General features: G+C 41.2%; 1 protein-coding gene across 1 annotated transcript in view; it reads right to left on the reverse strand.

Annotated features, from left to right (window-relative positions):
* The window catches only part of Col28a1 (collagen type XXVIII alpha 1 chain), a 160,228-nt gene that overhangs the window by 57,218 nt on the left and 81,697 nt on the right, over positions 1 to 21,313 (reverse strand). Inside the window, exons 24-27 of the mRNA XM_059256514.1 lie at positions 19,132 to 19,200; positions 18,736 to 18,804; positions 6,594 to 6,662; positions 3,159 to 3,227 (exon numbers count right to left, since the gene is read on the reverse strand). Of these exons, the coding sequence (XP_059112497.1) occupies positions 3,159 to 3,227; positions 6,594 to 6,662; positions 18,736 to 18,804; positions 19,132 to 19,200 (276 nt within the window). The remainder of the gene's footprint in view (positions 1 to 3,158; positions 3,228 to 6,593; positions 6,663 to 18,735; positions 18,805 to 19,131; positions 19,201 to 21,313) is intronic.

The following is a 21,313-nucleotide window of genomic DNA, read 5'->3' on the forward strand; positions in this document are numbered from 1 at the left end:
CAGGCCAAACACAGTATGTGGGAAGTCCACCAGCTGGATCGGATTAGTCCTGCCCAAGCCTAGGTGAAGAGCTGAAGCCAATGGCAGAGAGGTGCATTGCCTCCATGAACAAATGATAAGTGTATAGGAAAAGTCACAGCAGAACTCAGTGCACAAACCTACTTCAGAAATGCTCTTAAGTATGGAAGGACTTTAAAGACCTCCTGATCCTCTGAGAAACGGTGCTAAGAGAATGTCTGAGACAGAGTGAACAAGGAAGGCCAACTCCTGAGTCGAATGAAGAGTTTGGGAGGGCCACCTTTGCTCCTTGCTTGCTTTCCCAATTGGAATGTCCTACCACCTCACGACTAAGGAAGGAGCCAACATTCCAGCACCACAGTGAGGCTGAAACAGAACTATTCTGTGGTCACAGCCTTGGTCCCATCTTCCCTGTGGATGAGAAGTTACAGGAGAGCAGGATGCAGTTCAAGACCCAGTGTTGACTGAGCTCTCATCAAGGCCTTTGGGCTGGTGTACCAAAAGGTGCAAGCTTCTTTGACCCAAATATTCTTAGAAAGCGAGAGAACTATGTCAAGGAATGGTCCTAAAAACTAAAACATCGCCGGGCGGTGGTGGCACACGCCTTTAATCCCAGCACTCAGGAGGCAGAGCCAGGCGGATCTCTGTGAGTTCGAGGCCAGCCTGGGCTACCAAGTGAGTTCCAGGAAAAGGCACAAAGCTACACGGAGAAACCCTGTCTCGAAAAAACAAAAAACAAAACAAAACAAAACAAAACAAAAAACACTAAAACATCACTTATTATGTAGTCTTCAAATGCCAACTCTATCTTTGAGTTCTCTCCCTTTTGTGGGTCTGTGGATCGGGACAATGAGGAAGGCATGCTGAGGGAAGGATTCATGCCCAGCTGCTAGCTGGAAGCCAGGCAAAACAACATGTCTAAGGAGGCTTTGTGACTCAGCCTTGCAAGCAGCATCAGGTCACAGACCTAAGTGGAGGAGGAACACCTCATCTTATTGCTGATAGGATTTTATATGGAATGTGGTGGTTTGGGTTTGGAGTTTGATCCATGTCATGCCAGGTACTGTGACCTAGTTTCACTCAGGGTAGATGTGAACATGGCATAACCTGAAGGACATAAGAAAGGGCCCAAAGCCAGATGAGTCATGGTTGGTGAGAAGGATTAACTGAATGCAACCTAAGTTTCTCCAGTGTGAATACAGGAAGTAAATCCAGATAATAGAAGGAAGAAAATTGACACCGGATTTAGAAGTGGAGGTGATAGGCTTAGAGGACATGGAAACTGAGCTCATGTTGGTGACAAGGAATCTCATATATATTTATTTCTTCCTCTTTCCTCGTCTTTAAATCATTTTTATTTTATGTATATGGGTGTTCTGCCTGCATGTCTGTACATCATGTGTGCAGTGCCCTGAGGACAGCTGGATCCCTTAGAACTGGAGTTACAGACAGTTATAAGCCACTATGTGGGTGCTGGTAATCAAGTCCAGGTCCTCTGGAGGAGAAGCCACAGCTCTTAACTGCTGAGCCATCTCTCCAGCCCCATATTTCTTAAGAAAATTCTTACAAAAACTTCCACAGGACATTACCATCTTTCAACCACAGAATTTAAGGATGGGTTAGTAGAGTGATGTAGTTTATGAATAAGTGGAGTTCCACTGTTTTCTTGTGCCTGTATGTTATCAACAGTATGCTATCCTGTCTTTGCTTAGAAATTCAGCCTGGCAGGTGAGTAACTGTTACTTAAAAGACCCGTCGTGCAGACTTTAGCTATTGTGTTTGGATTAGAAGATTAACACCAGTTCAGTAATTTTTGCTCTTGATTTAGCTCACGCTATAAAGAAGTATGCCGTTTAACTCTAACATAGGACTTTCACATTTATTTTAGGTGCCTTTTGTCTCCTGTTTACTAAGTTATGCTATTTTGAGAGTTTGTTTTAAATTAGCGGTTCTCAACCTGTGGGTAGCAAGCCCCTTGTGGTCAAAAGACCCTTTCACAGGAGTTGCCTAAGGCCATTGGAAAACACAGATATTTACATTATGATTTATAATAGTAGTAAAATTATAGTTGTGAAGTAGCAACAAAAATAATTTTATGGCTGAGAGTCACCACAATAAGAAGAACTGTACTAAAGGGTTGCAGCATTAGGAAGGTTGAGAACAGCTGTTTTAAATGTTTCCACATTTAGAATGAAGTTTGATTATCTATAGTTATAGATTAGCAATTATGCTTTTTCACAGAGTAATAAATAATTGCTGATTTATTGCACAAAGAAGGACAGATAGATGAGGTGGTACAGTTTACAGATGAACTCAACATATTAGAAATAGAAAAAGGGAACATTTGAAATTACATAGTAATTAGTATGTCATTACTGAAGCTTTTCTACTTAGATGCAGGGAAACCCTGAGAATTCCACCTCATTAGATAAACTTAGCAGTCCTGAGCAAACACAAAGCAGAAGGCAGCTGGCTGTGGATTCCAGCAACAAAGACCTGGGGCCCAGAGCAGTAACAGCCACTCTGGCTGCCTGGGAGAACCACCTGGAGGGTTTAGAAAGTTCTCAAACTCCACTGCAGAGTTTATATGTCCATCCTTCATGCTAGGGTACCAATATTACCCCAGAGGCTCCTAAGGCTTCTATTTCAAGTAGGTTCTGCCAGTCCATCCCCCATGGGCACTCCCTGTGCCTTCAGCAGCCCACCACTGCCCCACTCTAATGCCCCACCTCCCCCAGGTCCTCCCCCAGGGCTGTAAAGAGAGCCCTCAGCAGCCCACCACTGCCCCACTCTAATGCCCCACCTCCCCCACGTCCTCCCCCAGGGCTGTAAAGAGAGCCCTCAGCTGAAGCCAGTGAGAGAGCTTCAAGGGGGATAGAGAGCATCCTGTTAGGAGAGCTTCCAAAGATTCTCAAACCACTGAACCATCCGATGCTTCACCAAGCAATGTGTGTCATGGTTAGTGTTGACAAACAGACTGCACTTGTACCATTTCCACACTTCTGGATGCCGACTCTAAATCCTGGGTGCATTTTAACAGTGACACTCTCACTAAATCTGTGTTTTGTAATGAAGCCACATGTTCTTCTCATTGCCCTACTGACTTGAGAGATGATTCCAGTACAACCAGATTCACTTACTTTAATTCCTTGTGATCCATAACCAGGGGGACCAGGAGGGCCAGGCAGGCCTTTTTGCCCAATATCACCCTGTGAAGAGAGAGAAAGAAATTGACAATGAAGTATAGACAGGAAAGGAGAGGAAGAAATTGGACATGTCACTGCTCTTGGCTTCATTCTTACTTAAGCTAATTAGGATCCTCTTGCCATAAGATAGTTCCTATTTCATTTAAAGCTATGTTGTTCTGAACATTCTTAGGCTACTTGAATTGTTTACAAACTTTTACATATGATCCAAATGTGGGTAAAGAGGCAAGGAAGAACAGCTTGAAGGAAACAGGAGGAGAGGCCAGGGACTTCTGCTTGGCAAGTCTAGATGCCCCCACTCCAGGTTGCCCACACCAAGTTCAAAGACCACGAATGCCAGATTCTATGAAGGCTAGAACACGCTGCTCCCTTTTAATATGGAATGCCAGTTCACTGGGAATACTATTAGAGTCAATGGAAGGGCTGGTAAATTACTCAGTTCATAAAGTGCTTGCTATGTAACCAAGAGAACCTGAGTTTGATTCCCAGCACCCACATGAAAAAGCAAGGTATGGTACTTGTAATCTCAGAACTGGAGAGGCAGAGGCAGGACAATCCCTGGGATTCAACAGCTGGCAAGAATGAGTGAGTTAATGCTACAGAAATCCTGTCACCAGTCAGCTAACCAATCGAAAGGAGTGTTTTGGTCCAAGAGGTGGAGTTTTCATTGGAAGTAGATGTGACCCAAAGATAAGGCAGGCCCTTTTGGAAAGAGGGAGGAGCTGGCTACCTGGGCTACCTGGCTCAGATTCCCATCCCTTATTGTGATATTTTTGCACAGATTTTACTGATAGTAAACAGTCATTTGATCTCCTCTATCATATAGCGCCCAACGTGGGGCCTTGTGTCCAGCCAGGCATACCACTCTGTGGTTGCACAGAGGCTGCTGCCCACCCAGATTGGTTCTGCTCTGCTTGCACTGGCATTGCCTTTCTGGGCAGCCCATAGGCAGTAAGGTGGGTTTTGGTCACACCGCCTTTCGAATTTGCACTGTGTGTCGCTACCCTCCCAAGCCCAGTGCAGGCGAGCGCTAGAGAAAAATCTCGTGCAGCATACAGCTGTCCTCTCAAACCAATTTTGTTCATTGGGGACAAGTGCAAGAATACGAGCCCCATTTTCCCAATAGGTGGGGTGGATGGTTTTTCTTTCTCAGGGTTATGAATGTTTGTCATCAAGTAGGGGGATTGGTTACAAGTTGTTATAGCATAGGGGGCTGAACAAAAGAGGTTAGATTCAGGGATCTCATTCAGAAAAGAAAAAGGGAGGATAGATATGATAGGGTGAAAAGGTATCAGTTTTAAACAATTTACATTGGTATGGATTCTTATATATTGACACAAATTCAAGGTTATTTTTGTTATACTTTATATATATGTTTCTACTTCTGTTTAAGATATTTTTGTAAATTGACACAATGAAGAAAAAATGGATCCAACTTTCCCCTGATGGTGACTTTGTCATCTTAGGGGAGTCTTCATGCACGGACAGTGACCCATGGTTTTTCTAAACTAGCCTTCTTCCAGATGAAATTCAAGGAATAAAAAGGAATAAACTAAGAATCCTGGTGAGGCTGGGATCCTCAACCAAACTCTTGGATCAAGAATTCTTTCTTCCCTCCTTTCTAGTGATGGGGTTTAAATTCTCATGAAGTTTGGGGGTGACTAGACCTATTTAAAATCTGGATTTGTGGTGTGTGGCTCATTGACGACACTGGTTTAGCCATGAACATGATGTAAACTTCCTTGTTCACTGTTTGAACAAATAAAAAATATATTTCTAGAGTGTCTCAAACTCAGCACTACTGACATTTTGGTTGCAATAACTATGGGGAAGTCGTCCTGTTCATCGGGGGTTGTTTAACAGCACTCCTGAACTCTATCCAGTAAATGACAGTATCATCTTCAGTTGAGACAGCCCAAAATGTCTCCAGTTGTGATCTTGTTTAAGTGCCCCTACTAGCAGCTCTGGAATGGAGAAAAAAAATCCCCCTCAGTGAGAAACATTGGATTAAAAGAATTAAAGAATTGGTAAGTATCAATCTAGAGGAGAGGAGTGAGTGATACATAGAAATAAAGAAAACAGACACTGAAAGAAGCTGCTCTCAACCTTCTAGGGGGAGCATGAAGGTTGATCTTTGCACCAAGTTCTCACGCAGTGGCTGGAGATATGCTGTACAGTGCATACATTAGCCAGTGACCTGTTAAAAGGCTACCCAAAAAACGTCTGGCCAAACAAAGATGCGATTTTTTTTCTTATCTATTTGTAGCTCAGGATGGACTCAAGTTTGATATGTAGCACATGTAGGCCTTGAATTTGCAGTCCTCATGCCTCTGCCTCCAAAGTGCTGGGACTAGAGGTGTATAGCACCATGTCCACCTAGTGTTTGCTTCTTGATAAGATTACACAGCTTCTGGAAAACCTGGAAATATTTAGAACACTTTGCAACTATAGTTCTCTCAACTATGTTGAGAGAAGTTGTGCTGTGGGGTATCTTTCTGTACATTGTGAGATATCTTTATGCTGTGAATGTGTGTTGCTCTGATCAGTTGATAAATAAAGCTGTTTGGCCAATGGTGAGGCAGAAAAAGGTTAGGCGGTACATTAGAACTGGAGAGAGAGGAGGAGAAAGGAGAGTCGAAGAGACACATGATCCAGCTGCCCAAGGAGCAACAAGATGCCAGCAGACCAGTAATGCCATGGCCATGTGGCAAAACAGATTAATAGAAATGGGTTAATTTAAGATGAAAGAGCTAGCTAGCAAGAAGCCAAGCCTGCCATAGGCCATACAGTTGGTAATTAATATAAGCCTCTGAATGATTATTCTATAAGTGGCTGTGGGACCTGAGGGCTGGGTGGGACACAGGAAAACTTCCAGCTACAAAGTTGCCCTTCTGATTTTGTAAGGGAGGCAAATGTTTTACAGATATTGCAGGTCACATGACATAAACAAAGAAGATTTCATCAATAATCCAGAAAAAACTAAGACAACAACAAAATAAAGGCTTCTTCATATGAGGGAGCTGTTCAGTGGGCTGGTGTTAAAGTTTGGTTGTCTCGTCTCAGAAATGCTTGTGGTGACAAGTGTTCCAGAACTGAGTTTTTACACAATTTGGAATAATTGTTTGTGTATGATGATATAATCCATATCTAAACACAAAATGTTTCATAGACACCTTCTACAGAAGCCTGAAGGCAGCACGATTTTGACAGTCACTCATTACATGGAGTCAGCTATGGACTCGACATTTGTACTCAAGCTGTGCTCAAAATTTTCTGAATTTGGAGCATATTTTTTAGTCAGGATTTTCCAATTAGGGATGTCCCAACTGGCACCTGATGCTCACACACATCAGAAACCTGAGGACTTACCTTTGGTCCTTGAGTTCCAATGCCCCGAGGCCCAGAAGGGCCTGGAGGACCTCTGACCCCTGGCTCTCCCTGAAAAGATATAATTAATGACAAGTTACCAATTAAAAAAAACTTACATAACTTTTCATGTTGAATACATATTTTTTTTAATTTTTATTTTGCAATACAATTCAGTTCTACATATCAGCCACAGATTCCCTTGTTCTCCCCCCTCCCGCCCCCCTCACCTTCCCCACCCCAGCCCGCCCCCCATTCCCATCTCCTCCAGGGCAAAGCCTTCCCCGCAGACTGAGATCAACCTGGTAGACTCAGTCCAGGTAGGTCCAGTCCCCTCCTCCCAGGCCGAGCCAAGCGACCCTGCATAGGCCCCACATTGAATATATATTTTTAAAGTCCCTTGAATTTTCCTAAGAAATTCATTGAGCCCATTTCACCTAAATGAGTTTGCTGTTTTGACATTGTGTGCTCTCTTGACTTTCTTCTCGTCACTTATATACTCTTTCCTGATAAAGGATTCCATTGCAAATCAATCAGTTAATTAACTTCTTGGCAGCATTAACGTGTGCTTCTTTCAGAACTTGCTTCTCTAGAATTTGGAAAAGTAATTACTGCTTTTTTTAACAGAAGAGGAAAGAAAATTGAAGGATAAAAAGTAGCCACAAAGAGCTCTGACCACATCCTGAATGAGCTGCCCCTATCATTTCCTCAACTAAAATAATGCTATTTGACTTGGGGGTTGACTCCGTGATACTTGGGCCACAAGAGTGATTATGAGCACAAGCTACATTCTATAAAGATCTTGCTGTTTTTCCAAGGCATGACACTTTAAGGCAGCTCATCAGATCTTCCTGAGATGGCATTGTTAAGAAGACACAAATAAAACCCTCTTCATTCTTCAATTTCTCTATGCCAAGATAATGTAAGGAATGTTCAGGGTTGATATCATTTAATGCTCAAACAATCCTCTATTACCATGCTGACTCCTTTACCTAATTCTTCTGAACTTCAGTAAATTCATTAGATATGTAGAAGATAATATCTACATAGGGATGGGAGTGAAAGAGAGAGGGATTCAGAAGGCCGAGCAAAGGATAAATGTCACTTGGTAAATGTCAGTTCACTACACACCAGCTTTAATTAAAAAGGGCACAACTAAAGTTCTGCAAGTCTGCCCAGGAACTGGCACAAGAGGCTGGGCAGAAGTGGAGAAGCAGTAACCCTCTGACCAGCTACTATAGCCTCTTGGGCAAACAGCTTGGTGCCTTCTCTAAAACCCCAACATATATGTACCACCCAACCCAGCAATTTCATTGCTAAGCATATATTCAAGGAAAATAAGGGCACATTACACCCAAAGTCCCACAAATGTGAGTCCTTAGCAGAATTATTCATTATAGCTCAAAACCAGAAAGAACACAATGTCCATCATCTGGGGAAGGAGTAGACAAAATCCTGCAAGAAACAAACTGCATTCATGCTATAATATGAACACACCTCAAAAACATTGCTCTTAATGACAGATACTGGCATACTGTAGGATTCCAATTATTGAATATCCAGAAGAAAATAAATCTACAGAAACAGAAATATACTAGTATTTGCTTGAGGCCAGGATTAAAAACATGAATTGATCATAAATAAGCATGAGGGATCCTATGGGGTAAGGAAATGTTCTAAAACTGATCTGTGAAGACAGTTGTAAACTAAACTTTACTGCAAAAAATCACTGGATTGTGCCCCCGAGTGGAGGACTCCTGTGAAGAGACATGCTTCTGTGAAGTCGTGAACAAGAAAAGAGGAGGGGCCAGAGAGATGTTTCAGCAGTTAAGAGCACAAGTTGGTCTTCCAGAGGTCCCAGGTTTCATTCTCAGCACCCACATGGTAGTTCACAACTGTCTGCAACTTCTGTTCCAGGGCATCTGACACCCTCTACTGGCGTCTGAAGCACCAGGCAAACATAAGGTACATAATCTTACATGCAGGCAAAATATCCTATGTATAAAATTTAACTGTTATAAGTTTTTGTTTTAAAGAAGATTCAGAATCAGATTTTTTCAACCTATATGTCCCAAGATGTTTGTCTTTCTACAGTGTTTCAAGATATAATTAAAACAATCTGGGTAACTTTACAGCTCACTTTTTTACTGGCTCGTTTCTCACCATTTTTCCAAAGGATTTACAGGCAGTCCATGCCATAGCGGCTGAGAGAAAGGTATTTTTTTTTCTTCAGTGGTGTAGTCATCCACAAGTTGCCCAAGCTCCTGTAAATAACTCTTCATTCACACTTCTGAAAGTTTGATCCCTATTAAATTCATTGGTGCTCCAAGCTGCACTTGAGTGGAATAATTCCTTTACTTCTGTCATCACGCCCTTGCTGGGATGATTAGACATTTGTTAAGTTTCCTCAGAAAAAGTCCACATGACACAGTTCCATCTCTGCCATGTAGTACTAGTGTGCCTTTGAGGCTCTGGGTACTAATTATCTCTTCAATACCTCTCTCTACTGACTGTCAGCCCTGAGTGACTTCAAATTCCTCCCAGCTCTAAGGATCAGTCTCTCACAAAGAGCTTGAAGCAGGGAACATGAATACTCTGTGTCCGACACATTTCAATGATCTCTCCTTTCTTGAGAACCTCTGAAACACCCGTAAAGCAAGTGTCTGTATCGTGTGAGGGCCTCCAGCTACACCTGACTAATCTACCTCTCTGCGGCTTCTAAAGAGAGATGAAGTTCTTATCTGTCAGGGTTTTAATACTCTCCAACAAAAGAGAGCACCAGCAAATATTGCTATACAGGTTTTACTTGGAATCACTAAATACATTGTCAAACAGATGTGATTGATGACTTCCTTTCCTGGGTTGCTGAGCATCTCTATCGTCCCAGGCTATGGTAGACAGATTAATCATGATGTAGCTGGACATGATGTGCCTCCTCTGTGGAACGCACCACCTGAGCTGTGAATGACATGGCTGAGAAAAATTGAACCTGGCTGCAGTTTGAATAGGTGGCTAGGTCTGCCAGTTTATAAAAACAAGAAGAAAAACACATGAACCACCACCCTGAGTATAAAGGATAACATGAGCAAAATCCTCAAGAACAAACAACATACTCCTGAAGGAAGCACAAGGACACACTGCCGGGGTGGGGGTGAGGGTGGGGGTGGGGGTGGGGGTGGGGGTGATTGAGAAATAAACTGATTTAAAGAGAGATGAGAGGTCCCTCAATCAAATGCAGTGTGTGGTGCTTGTTGTCTTTGCTGTTTTGGAGGGGAGCTGCCACCCAGCTCCCAAATAAATCACACATGAAGTCTTATTCTTAATTATAATGTCCGGCCTTAGCTTGGCTTAGTTTCTAGCCAGCTTTTCTTAAATTATCCCATCTACCTTTAGCCTCTGGGATTTTCCTGTTCTCTTCTGTAAATCTTACTCTTACTCCGTGGCTTGCTGTATAGCTGGGTGGCTGGCCCCTGGAGTCCATCTCCTTCCCTGGCTCCTAGATCTTCAATCCCTTTTCCCAGATTGCTCCTTCTGTTTATACTCTCTGCCTGCCAGCCCCACCTACCCTTTTCCTTCCTTGCTATTGGCCATTCAGCTCTTTATTAGACTATCAGGGGTTTTAGACAGGAACAGTCACACAGCTTCACAGGGTTAAACAAATGCGACATAAACAAAAGTATCTCGCCTTAAAATAACCCTCTACAACAGTATAGGCATCATTCAGACCCAACTTACTTGAACAAAACAATTATAAAAAATTCACGAGGCAAACTGGAAAATTTGAACACTAGATATTTGCTATAGTAAGAAATCGTTGGTGTGTTTAGGTTTTACAGTAGTTTGGCTGCTATGTTTTGAAAAGAACTTCTTTTATTTGAGAGATAAATATCAAATCTTTATGTGGATGCTGTCTGGGGATTATTTCAGAGAAAGGCAGTGGAGAGAGAAGTAGCAATGCAGAGGAAACAAGACAGGCTGCCTGCTGGTAAGTGAAGTGTAATCAGTATGTTGAACACTTGTGTCACGTGACTTTCTTAATGTTTACAATAAATGGTTTCAATAACATTTGCTTAAATTCGTGAACAACATCCAATAAAAATCTCACCATTGACCATGAGTCAGTATTGTCGTAGTGTTGTAGGAAAAGAATATATAATTAAAATGATGTTTTTTAAGAAACTGGCCAAAGGGGAGAGGTTCATGGGTAGATAATGATCATCACAGATAAAATTTGCACGTTTCATGCATTCTTGATATATACCAAATGTCATATAATTTTTTTAAAAAGGGGACTGTAAATGAAGGCATAGTTTTTTTTTTTTTAAATCTCATTCTTTGAAGAAAAAAATTGACACGCCACTACTGAACTCATGGTATTTTCCTTGTGGTTTTGGTTAAAAGTGTCTTCTCAACTAGTACAGATCATATTAAAACATGTACATGTGAGCACACACATGTATGTACAATATGCTTTCTATAGACAATAATATCAGAAATTTGATGAGCTATAGAGAGAAATAGCATCTTACCATGATGACAAAGAAAGTACATCATAAATGTGTTATGTCTCTTGTCCCTTGGGCCAAGGGTCCCTGTTAAACCTTGACAGCTGGGGCATGGAAGACAAAAGACTGTATGAGTCTCATGTCACACTCAACACCACTGCGTCTGCCACGACACAGAAGTGGTACCTAAGAATGAGTGTGTTTGCCTATGGCATTTTCTGTTACGTGGGCTTATTGTCAGTAGAATGAGTGCCATTCTCTAGTAATGGATTCAGCTGGCCATACAACATTGGAGGGTGTTAGAGCCTGCAGAGGGAGCCCTTGTACTAGGAGACAATGAACAAAATAGCAAATTCTGGAGTTTCTATTTGTACCCATGTCACTCACTTTGTAACCCCACAGCCCAAACTCTACAATCATCTGCTTTTACTCCCTCAAAGAAAGAGCTGTTTAGAAGACCTCCTGCTTCTCACTGCCCACAAAGGGACTCGAGATGGGAGATACCTCTTTAATTTTCACTGGAAATGGCTGGTTTAGGACTGACTACACACTTGTTCCAGAGAATGAATGATCTACACACTTGTTCCTGTGAATGGATGATCTAGCAAGGGTTTTAGCCACCATGACCTTACAGAGCAGTTAATTTTGACTCCTTTAAAAACAGGCAAGTTCTTACGATGATGGTAGTAAGCATACACTAAGACTCCTATTTTTTCACAAAAGAAAGGACTAGAGAATCGCCAGCTACTCCCACATGCAAATTTTTGCTGTAGCTTATAATAGAAATCTTATTATGAGTAATAATAAACACTTATGAAGTTTATTATGCAGCAAGTAATTTCAATCACTATCTTAGCAATCCTATGAACATCAACTTATTCCATTTGATAAATAAGGAAACTGAGGCTTCAGGGAACAAATGGCATGTTCACACCTATGGATCTTGGTGAAATCCAAAGCCAGGTGTGACTCCCAGAGCCCATTTCCCATTTTATGTCTCCTGAAACCAGCTAGAAAAGGGCAGCCGTGCCCAGAATCTTTCTTTCAGCTGCTATTTAATGCAGAGACCACAGCTCTGTGGCTGTGAAAGTCTTTTTCCTACACCAGGTCAGTCATATTCCTGAGAAAAAAAATATCCTGAGTTATAAAAATTCTTCGCAGGTAATAAAAGGCCCACACCACCTGCACAAGTGTCCTGCTGGCTAAGGCTTCCCTTTCTATCGCCTGCCCCCCTTCATTGCCGATCCTTGATTCTGGGGTTCACCCCAAACTTTGCAGTGTTCTAGTCCAGATCGCCTATCTAGACAAGTCCTTTGTATCTCTTTTCATCCCGCCTACAGTGTACCTGATTTCATGGAGTGACACATGTCATGATGGCTGTTAACTAGAATGCTTCTGTGTTAAATGCCTTATGTCCATCGCTTCATGCATCTATCAGAGGGACTCTGTGAAGCAGATGTCATACAAATCACAGATGAGGAGGCTAGGTCTCAGGGGTCATGGAGCTGACAAATGGCAAAGGGTCTAGGACAGAAATAATGATGAAAAATGGCAGATTGTGGTGCTTCCTATATTTTGTAAGACTTAGATAAAATACTTTAGACAATAATTACCCTACTAGACTGACTTACACATGCATATACATTAATAAGGCTTTACTTATCTTCTCTTCTTTTGTTTACGCCAATGAAGCCCCTGACATTCTTTGAGAGGACGATAAAAGCAACTTACAGTTGTTCATCCAGTGGTCTCACACTTTTCTAGTATGGAGGTATCAAAAACTAAATTGAATTCACTGTGGAAAACATCAGTCTTAAGAATTATTCAAGGAATGATAGTCTAAAGATTCACTAAATGATGAAGCCAAGGAAAAGTTGAATTTTAAAATAAGGGGGAAGTCAAAGAAATTAAAGACATTAAATGTTTCTTTCTTTCTGGGTTCTGAATAAAATTAAACTGTGACTACGATGTCTTCAGCTTCCACCGACATAAGCACTGTGAATGATGTCAGCAGATGCCGTGGGTTAATAACTCATGAGTACCAGACTCGCATGTTGTCCGAGTGTCAGTGGAAATTCTAGAGGCCTTATACAGACACCTAGATAAGGGTCATGTAACTATTGGCTGACTAATGCTTGTCCTATCCATCTGTCCCTCCTCACTGATGGCCATTGTGCAACCAGGGAAACAATGACAGTTATCAGCATGACCACTATGAGAACACAGGAACAGTTGAGAAGGCACTAGATAGTACAGCTTCTCAAGCTGCTGTCACGCTTCCTTTCCGGTGTCTTCCCAGCTTTAAATTTCAACTCCTCTACCACTGCTGTCCACCCTCAAACACTTGTATCTTAGTTTCTGCTAACTTTAATGCTTGCTAAAGAACTTTGAGGCTTGTTGGTAATTTCTTCCTTTTCTCAAAATCAGCTCATTGAAACTGAGCATATGATGGCCTGGTGCTAAGAATCTCACTGGAAAGGGAAAGTCTTTCTTAGTCAGTAGAGTTCAAAATCATGCAAGTAAGGATACCAATGTTGCCCCTAATAAGGGAAGAAGAGGCTCTCTTCTATATATATATATTCACCATGCCTCTTTGTCAGAGGAAGTTTCTACAGTCTGCATTGCTAAAAACACAAAATGTTGAGTTGGCAATGTGGGTAGTAAATGTTCAGGGTTTAGTGTCTGTCTTCAGTGTTATGGTGATGTGTACACTCTAGGAAAGAGGAATGTAGCCCCAGAAAACAGCAAGCAGAGAAGAAAGCAGTATTTAAAGTAGTGGGCAGCCTGGAGTCAGCCCAGCTTTCAAGGATTCAAGGAATTGCCTTGAAAAGTTACCTCATCAAATTTCCCAGGTCCTGAATTTGACATTTTCAGAAACCTACAGGTCAAACTCCCTACCCTTCAAACTTCACGTTTCTGGCTTTAATTATTCCTGCTTTGAGCTTATGGCCCATTCCTTAGCATTTTAAAATATAATTTTATTAATTCTTTGAAAATTCCATGAGCATGTATTTTGATCATATGCAGCCTCCAACCCCTCCCAGACTCACCCCCACTTCCCTGCCTCCTCCAAATTTGGGGACTACTAGGGAGAAGTGGGTTTCTAGCCCACTTTGGAATCATGAATCTTTAATATCATTATCCCAAATCCTGCATCCTTGACTGGCCCTTCTTGTCTGGCCTGTTCAAAATGGAGTTCCTTGTCCAGTCCACATCTGCTGATGGAAGCCCCAGATTCCTAATGCCTCTCTGTGTGAATTGGTCCTCTATTCTGCCAAGACTTGGTAGTAGCATGCACATATGTGAACCATTGCAGAGAACAGAGAAGCAATTCAGACTCTGGGAACATTTTTAGAATAATGATACTCAGTGGAATTTCACATAGACTTGCATTTTAATTTATTACTATGGGCCACTTTTGTCAAATAAAGGATGTATTTACAATACTCAATATTTAAGGCTTGGGGAAAACGTTTAACTCTTTTTGGTTTGTGTTTCTCTTTACAGTTTACACAATCTAGGTTTTGATCATGGAAAAGTTAGGATAGAAAGAAGAGCAACCCAACTGCACGCAAAACGGCGCAGGAGATTAGGAGATGGACAGCAGTGGAGACTGGGGGTGGGGGGCTGGAAAGCCCTTCTGTCTTTTCTAACTTAGTCTTCCTCTCAGTCTGTCACTCATCAGATTCATAGTTTCCCTCTCTAACACACAACATACATGCTCTGATATGTTTACATTGCCAAGAGGCAAGTTGTTCAACTCTGCTCATCAATTTCCTCAAATTCTGTAAAAATAGGGAAAATGTTCAAAATGCAATATTCTAGAAATATTTAGGTAATAAATACTAATTATAATCATTATCATAATTCGAAGAACAATAACAACCCAATAATCCTTCTGTCTGCATATGATATTTCAACCACTTGGTAGCTTTTTGAAAGCCCTTTGAATGCCCCCAAATCTAAATTAGCTTGGAGGATTAGTCTATATAAAACCATTCCACAGGTTTGGGTGAGACCCTGGCTTTTCCTGGCACTAACAGAACGAAGAGGACCCAGCAAGATGAATTTGCCCTTGAGGGGCTCGGAGAGCCACCCCAGTATTCTACGTCACCAAGGCCAGAAACAAACTCCAAGACTGGGGCTTATCTGAGGGTCAGCTCTCCCTCAGCTGCAGGCCCCTTTGGGGCTTTTCAGGTAAAGACTTAAGAGCGATGACTTAGCTGCAGCCCCTAAAAGGAAGCTGGGAGTGACTCAAAGTTGTCTTCAAATCATAAGGATTCCCTTTATTCTCAGGGCTCCAGTGGAGGGACACGGGCAGGGATGGGCAAGGTCTCTGAGGATGACTTCCACCAGTGTGAGTGTAGACATCAGGACACAGCAGGAGCTCTTTGTACTCAGCAAGAGGCCAAACCCTCCGGCCCTTTCCCAGCGCGTTTTCCAGGTGGACTTTCAAACCTACATCTACTGCTGTCCTTGAAAATTTTTATAAGAATTTTGAAATAGCTCGGAAATTCTTGCCAAAATTTGATGGTCTATAAACATTTTCCACTAGGGGAAACCAGAGTTCCACAAGGTGCTGGATGCCAGGCATTGCTTTTTATATGTTTTAAAACATAGAAGCTTTGATTCTAATGTTTGTGTCATATGCTAAACATATGTGACCTTAACTAAATATCACATAAACCATCATAAATTAATCATCAGCCTTAATAGTTTCCTCATTTCAAAACACATTTGTTTTGCAAGTTCATGCCTTAAGGCCAAGGTTTTAAGGTGACTACACAGAGTTTAAATGAAAAACATACCAGGACATAAATGTGGACACACACACACACACACATACACACACACACACACACACACACACACACACACACTCTCACACACACACACCCCTCTAGATACTTACAGTTTCTCTGTCATTTTAACTCAAAGTAATAGAAAGATTTATAACATATTTGGGTACTAATATGTTTTTGTTGTCTGTCATTGACAATTTTGCTGATTTGATCTCTACTTTATAAAGTTAACTGTAAGTCAGCTTTTTCAAAATATTTCCCTTACTTTCTTCACTTATGTCTGTGTATATGTTTGTGCATATGTGTGCTTCCATAGTCTTCTTCAGAAGGGAAGGCCAGATGGATACTTAGGGTCTCTATTCAAAAGGAGAGATGGTTCGAAAGTTATTTAAAAGCTAGTGTTTGCTTCCAGAATTTTCTTTATTTTCAAATCTATGGTTGAAAACTTTCTTTGATTCTAAGACTAGCTCATGCTCCTAATATCTCCTGCGGAGCTGGAGTTCTTGTGGCTTACACACTCTGCACAGGAAGAAACAGAGGACAACGTAGGGAGGGCAAAGACAGGGCAGAGGGAGGCAGATGCACAGAGACAGGTAGATCCTGGCTATGGACCTCCTCCAGTCTCTCCTGCTGGAAGCAAGTTGGAGGCCAAGATGAGTTTCACTCACAGTATGCCTTCTGGAAACACACGTGTTACTTCTAAAATCAAAAAGGGAAGATAAAATTTTGCAAGTAAGAATACTTTTCTTGGTATTTTTGCCAAAAATAATGAAAAATGTGAAAGTACAGGGGATTTTTGCAAGAATGTGATATACAAAACCATTCAGAAAATACTTTAGTCTGCATATTAAATAATCTGACAGAGAAGAATACTCACAAGGATTAAATTTTAGGTGTTCTTTATCTGTGTTGTTATTAATACTAAATATGAAGCAGTAACATAATAGCTTAATATAATAATACTTATATAAATATTCATAACCAGCTACTCTTTGAAAATATAAATGGCCATATGCTTCCATTGCAACATAAACACAGCCAAGTATATATTTAACATATTTTATTTCATATCTTATTTTAAACAGAAATAAGCTTCTGCTTCCTGTAGGGAAATATTTAGTATAATAACAAAAGGGTTTACCAATGTTTCACTTGGAGCAGGAAGTAATGATACTTAACACTGAATCTTTCTAGTTTATTGAAATTTAATGTTTTGATAGATGCTATATGTTAGAGAAAAAGTGACCTACTATCTGAATACAGTATGGTTTGTTGACAACGTTAAGGCTCCTTCAAGGATCTGAGTCAAACCCACCTGAACTTGTTAGAGAATCTCAAGTTCTACATATGACGTTTATGTGTCACTTTCAGCTGGGATTCTCACAATTATCCCAAGAATTACAATGGGGGGAGAGGTGGAAATCCCTCTTACAGACGATTGCTATTGCCATGAGTCTTTAATCTTTTTTTCTCCTTGAGTGAGGCAGGAGAAAAGAGGACCCATTGCACCATAGGAGAGTGATACATAAGCATTCTCACTGCTAACTATTGTAGCAGAAACAACAACAAAAAGGTAACAGTTAGCATAAACACATGTATCATCTTTCTGCAATGATCTAGAAGCATGAGAGAATGATCTAGAAGTTGAGTAGTTAAAAACGAACTTTTCTCCATAAAAACCCTGATTATTCACTCGCTTCCCATTTATGCAGTAGATTTTAGAGCTGGATGATAACACTTCTGGAGTCAAGAGCTTAGCAGAGACTACAAGAACCTGTCCCCAAGAAACGTTACATCTCATGGAACCCACAGAGCACCATCGATAATATATAAGCATAATGATCCCAGAGAGTGATCCAGTCTGCACATGAAACACATGCCAAAGGGCAGCGGTGATGTTTTCTAAGGGAAATCTGGAGGAAAACTTTAGCTGAGGTCTTAACATCTGGCCATCCTTCCAGATCCACGACCCTGAAAGCATGAAAGAGTTGCAGGGATAGCAGCCCGGGGTGTCTGGATGTCAGGGTAAGGGAAAACAGGAAGAGACCGTGTCAGGGCATAAGGGCCTCAAAGGCTAGAGAAAGGTTGCCAAGTTTCCTTCCAAGGCTAGAGAAGTCACCAGAGTACTTCTAAGCGGGAAAGGAATTTTGTCTGATTTATGGTTTTAAAAGGTCACTCAACCTGATAAGTTGTAAGAGGGCGGATTTGGAAGGGGGAAGCTCAGTGAAGAGGCCATCTGGGTACCCAGGTGTGGTGGCGGTTTGCCTGAAGGAAGCCGCAGAAGAAAATGATCCAGACTGCACCAAGGATGACTAAGTTCTTGGGCTGCACAGCACTGCCTTTTACAACAACACAGGGTAAGAATTAAGGGGACTGGTTTGAATGTTAGGTTAAAGATGTCTATAAGAAATTAAAGGAAAGTATGTGTAAGAAATTAGACACATGAGAAAAAGTTGAAGGAAGAAAGGATAGAGACTTGGACTATCATCATGAAGATAAGGCATAAAGCTTCAGGACAGGATGAGAAAAGCTAAGGAAAGAGCAGGATGAAAAGGAGAGAAGAGGGCTCTGAAAAGAACCCAGACCTTGGTACAGAAGAGGAAGAAGCAAAGAAATGTGAGGGTTGCTACCAAAGGGTCTGTTCAAGAACCATGAAGTCATTCAACATATTCATGGGCATGTTTCCCAAGGAATCCTGGGCAAGGGTGAACAACTCATCAATTACTTCATACATCATTATTCTTCTAGTGTGTCAGATAAAAATGAATCACATTTACCAAGGTTCCCTGTACATACTTTCTTAGAAACTAGTATTATTGCCTACTTTAAAAATCTTACCTTTGCTCCAGTGTCTCCCACACCACGTAAGCCCATTGGTCCAGGGGGTCCTGGCATTCCTCGAGGCCCCTAAGATGACGAAGTATGAGAGAGAATAAGCATCCTTGTAGTATGTAATGCTCAGAAAAATGGAGGGAAGGAGGAAGGGAGGGAGGGAAGGAAGGTTTCATCATTGCTACAGCTGACTGTATAGTTTATAGGGAACTATAAGAGTTCAAAGGTTCCCAACACAATGGAATTATAAATGTTTAAAGAAACAAAAATGCTAAATAAGCCAAATGTGATCATTACATTATATAAATGTATCAAATTATCATACTATAGCCCAAATATGTACATTTAGTATGCATAAATTTAAAATGATTTATATGAAAAAGAAGATACAGCCACACTTACAGCCACACCAGGATAGCCATCCCCTTTGAGTCCTGGAGCACCCACTGGTCCTCGAGGACCCTGGACACCCTGCAAAAATCCCAATACCAAGTCATGGTACTGCAGCAAGAAACATCTAGCAGATCTTAGGCTAAATACTGAATCAAGAAAACAAAGATGGAGTTGATAAGGCAAAGGAAACTTTAGGAGAATACCTGCCACATTTAGCAGTCCCTTATCTTCTCAAAAATCCCATTCATTTGAGGTCACTGGATGTGTGGTGTGAAAGGAAGGGATGTATGAAACATTACAAAGTCTTCTATAGGAAACATGGGTTATGGGGATCGGAAAACAGTTGTTGCTAGTATTTTAATTTAAAAAATGTACAAACGCTTAGTGTACCACAAATCAGGGAGAAATACAAACATGAGAAAATTTAGGGGGAGTAAAAAAAGAAGAGGTAATCAATTTGACTCAAATACAAAGAGCCTACCACACTAGGTTATGTCTACTGTGTTCTTCTATGTGATGAAATTACAGAGTATTGAATCACCCAAATGGAGATTCAAACAGGTGAAGTTACAGAGTGATGGGCCCCTGACTATTGCTGCTAACCCCTGGCACTGTGACTTTAACTAGCAGCCATTCACTTCCTATACCGAGGCCAGACATGGATGGTTATTGTCCTTTTGACAGCAGCAAGCTATTAAATGTGTACAAATAAAAATCCAAGAAATTTCTGAGCAGAGTAAACTGGGAGCAGAGGAGGAAAAAGAACTTGAAGAATCTTTTAGAAGATGTATTAATTTCACAGTCTTACTAAACACGTATTTAAAACAGTGTTTTTGCAGCACAGCACACCGTTTTGTTACTGTGATGGCTAACAGCCTTTGTCTGTACACATCACTTGCTTTGATAAAGAGCTGTTTGTGCTTTAGATTGTTTATTTATTATTATTTTATATTAGGAGGGAACTCTTGTAACAGCCCAACTTTTGTTTTCCAAGAATAGAAACGCAAATAATACTTTCAAATGTTCCCTTTACGCGCAAGCAAATTCTGAGATCAAATGGTGATTATCCCAACCCAAAATGTTGCCCTCAATCCAGCTCTCCATTGATACTAATTCCTGCCAATGAATGACTGAGGAAGGATAAAAGCTACAGGCCGTTTAAGCCCCAAGAAAGTTCCATTTAGTTTGAGAGCCATGAATGCAGTAGCTGTCTTTCCTTGTCAATCCCAAGAGTCTGGTTTTATGTGGTTTGCTTCAAAAAGGATCACCTTTAGAGACTATTTGGCCACTTGTGAAAACAGAGTACACTATTTGTCACCAGCACAAACTCAAGGTGATTTCTTAACGTTGGAGTGTAATAGGGAGCAAGATGAAGGTAAGGGGAATTTTGGTACATCCCTAACTGGAAACTGGTCACTAACAGAATCAGCTTGCTAAGCCATTCCGGCTCCAGTTGACATAACTCTGGCCATTCCTGTATGAGACTTTTTCCCAAATAAGACTCATCTCTGACCATGCTATGATACAAGGAGAAAGCCAACAAAACAAACAAACAAATAAAACCATAACTGCTCCCTGGTTACGCTTAAAAGAAAAAGAATCCAATTTTACCTTGGGTTTTTATTTCTGTGCTCTAAGCCAATGCTATATTACCAACAGCTGAAAGCAATTAGCCACTGGTACTCAGCACAGAGGAGGGAGTCCAGAACACACATTATACACATTTTCTCTCTACAGGTCTTTGTCTGCTCTTCTGTGGAAGTTGCAGTAACTTTGTTACTTCTAACCTAACTGTAAGTGTGATAGGTTCTCCTCATTACCAATTTGATGAGATTTGGAATTACCTGGGAGACAGACTTATGCATTTGTCTTTGAGGGAGTTTCCAAAGAGTTTGCCTAAGGAGGAATGATCCATTCTGCATGTGGATTGGCACCAACTCATAGACTGGTGTCTGGACTTAATAAAAAGGGGAACAGGAAAAGGCTACATGACCACCAGCATTCTCCTTTCTCTACTTCCTGATTGGACAAGATATGAGCAAATTCCTGCCACCGTGATTTCCCCACCATGATGGACTCTGCCTCCTTCACCATGAACCAAACTGAACCCTCCCTACCTTAAATTGCTTCTTCTCAGATATTTGGTCACAGCAAGGCAATGAATCCAGGAAACGTCTTGGGTCAAGACTAG

This window comes from Peromyscus eremicus, chromosome 3 (genome assembly GCF_949786415.1).
Source record: "Peromyscus eremicus chromosome 3, PerEre_H2_v1, whole genome shotgun sequence".
NCBI classification, from domain to species: Eukaryota; Metazoa; Chordata; class Mammalia; order Rodentia; family Cricetidae; genus Peromyscus; species Peromyscus eremicus.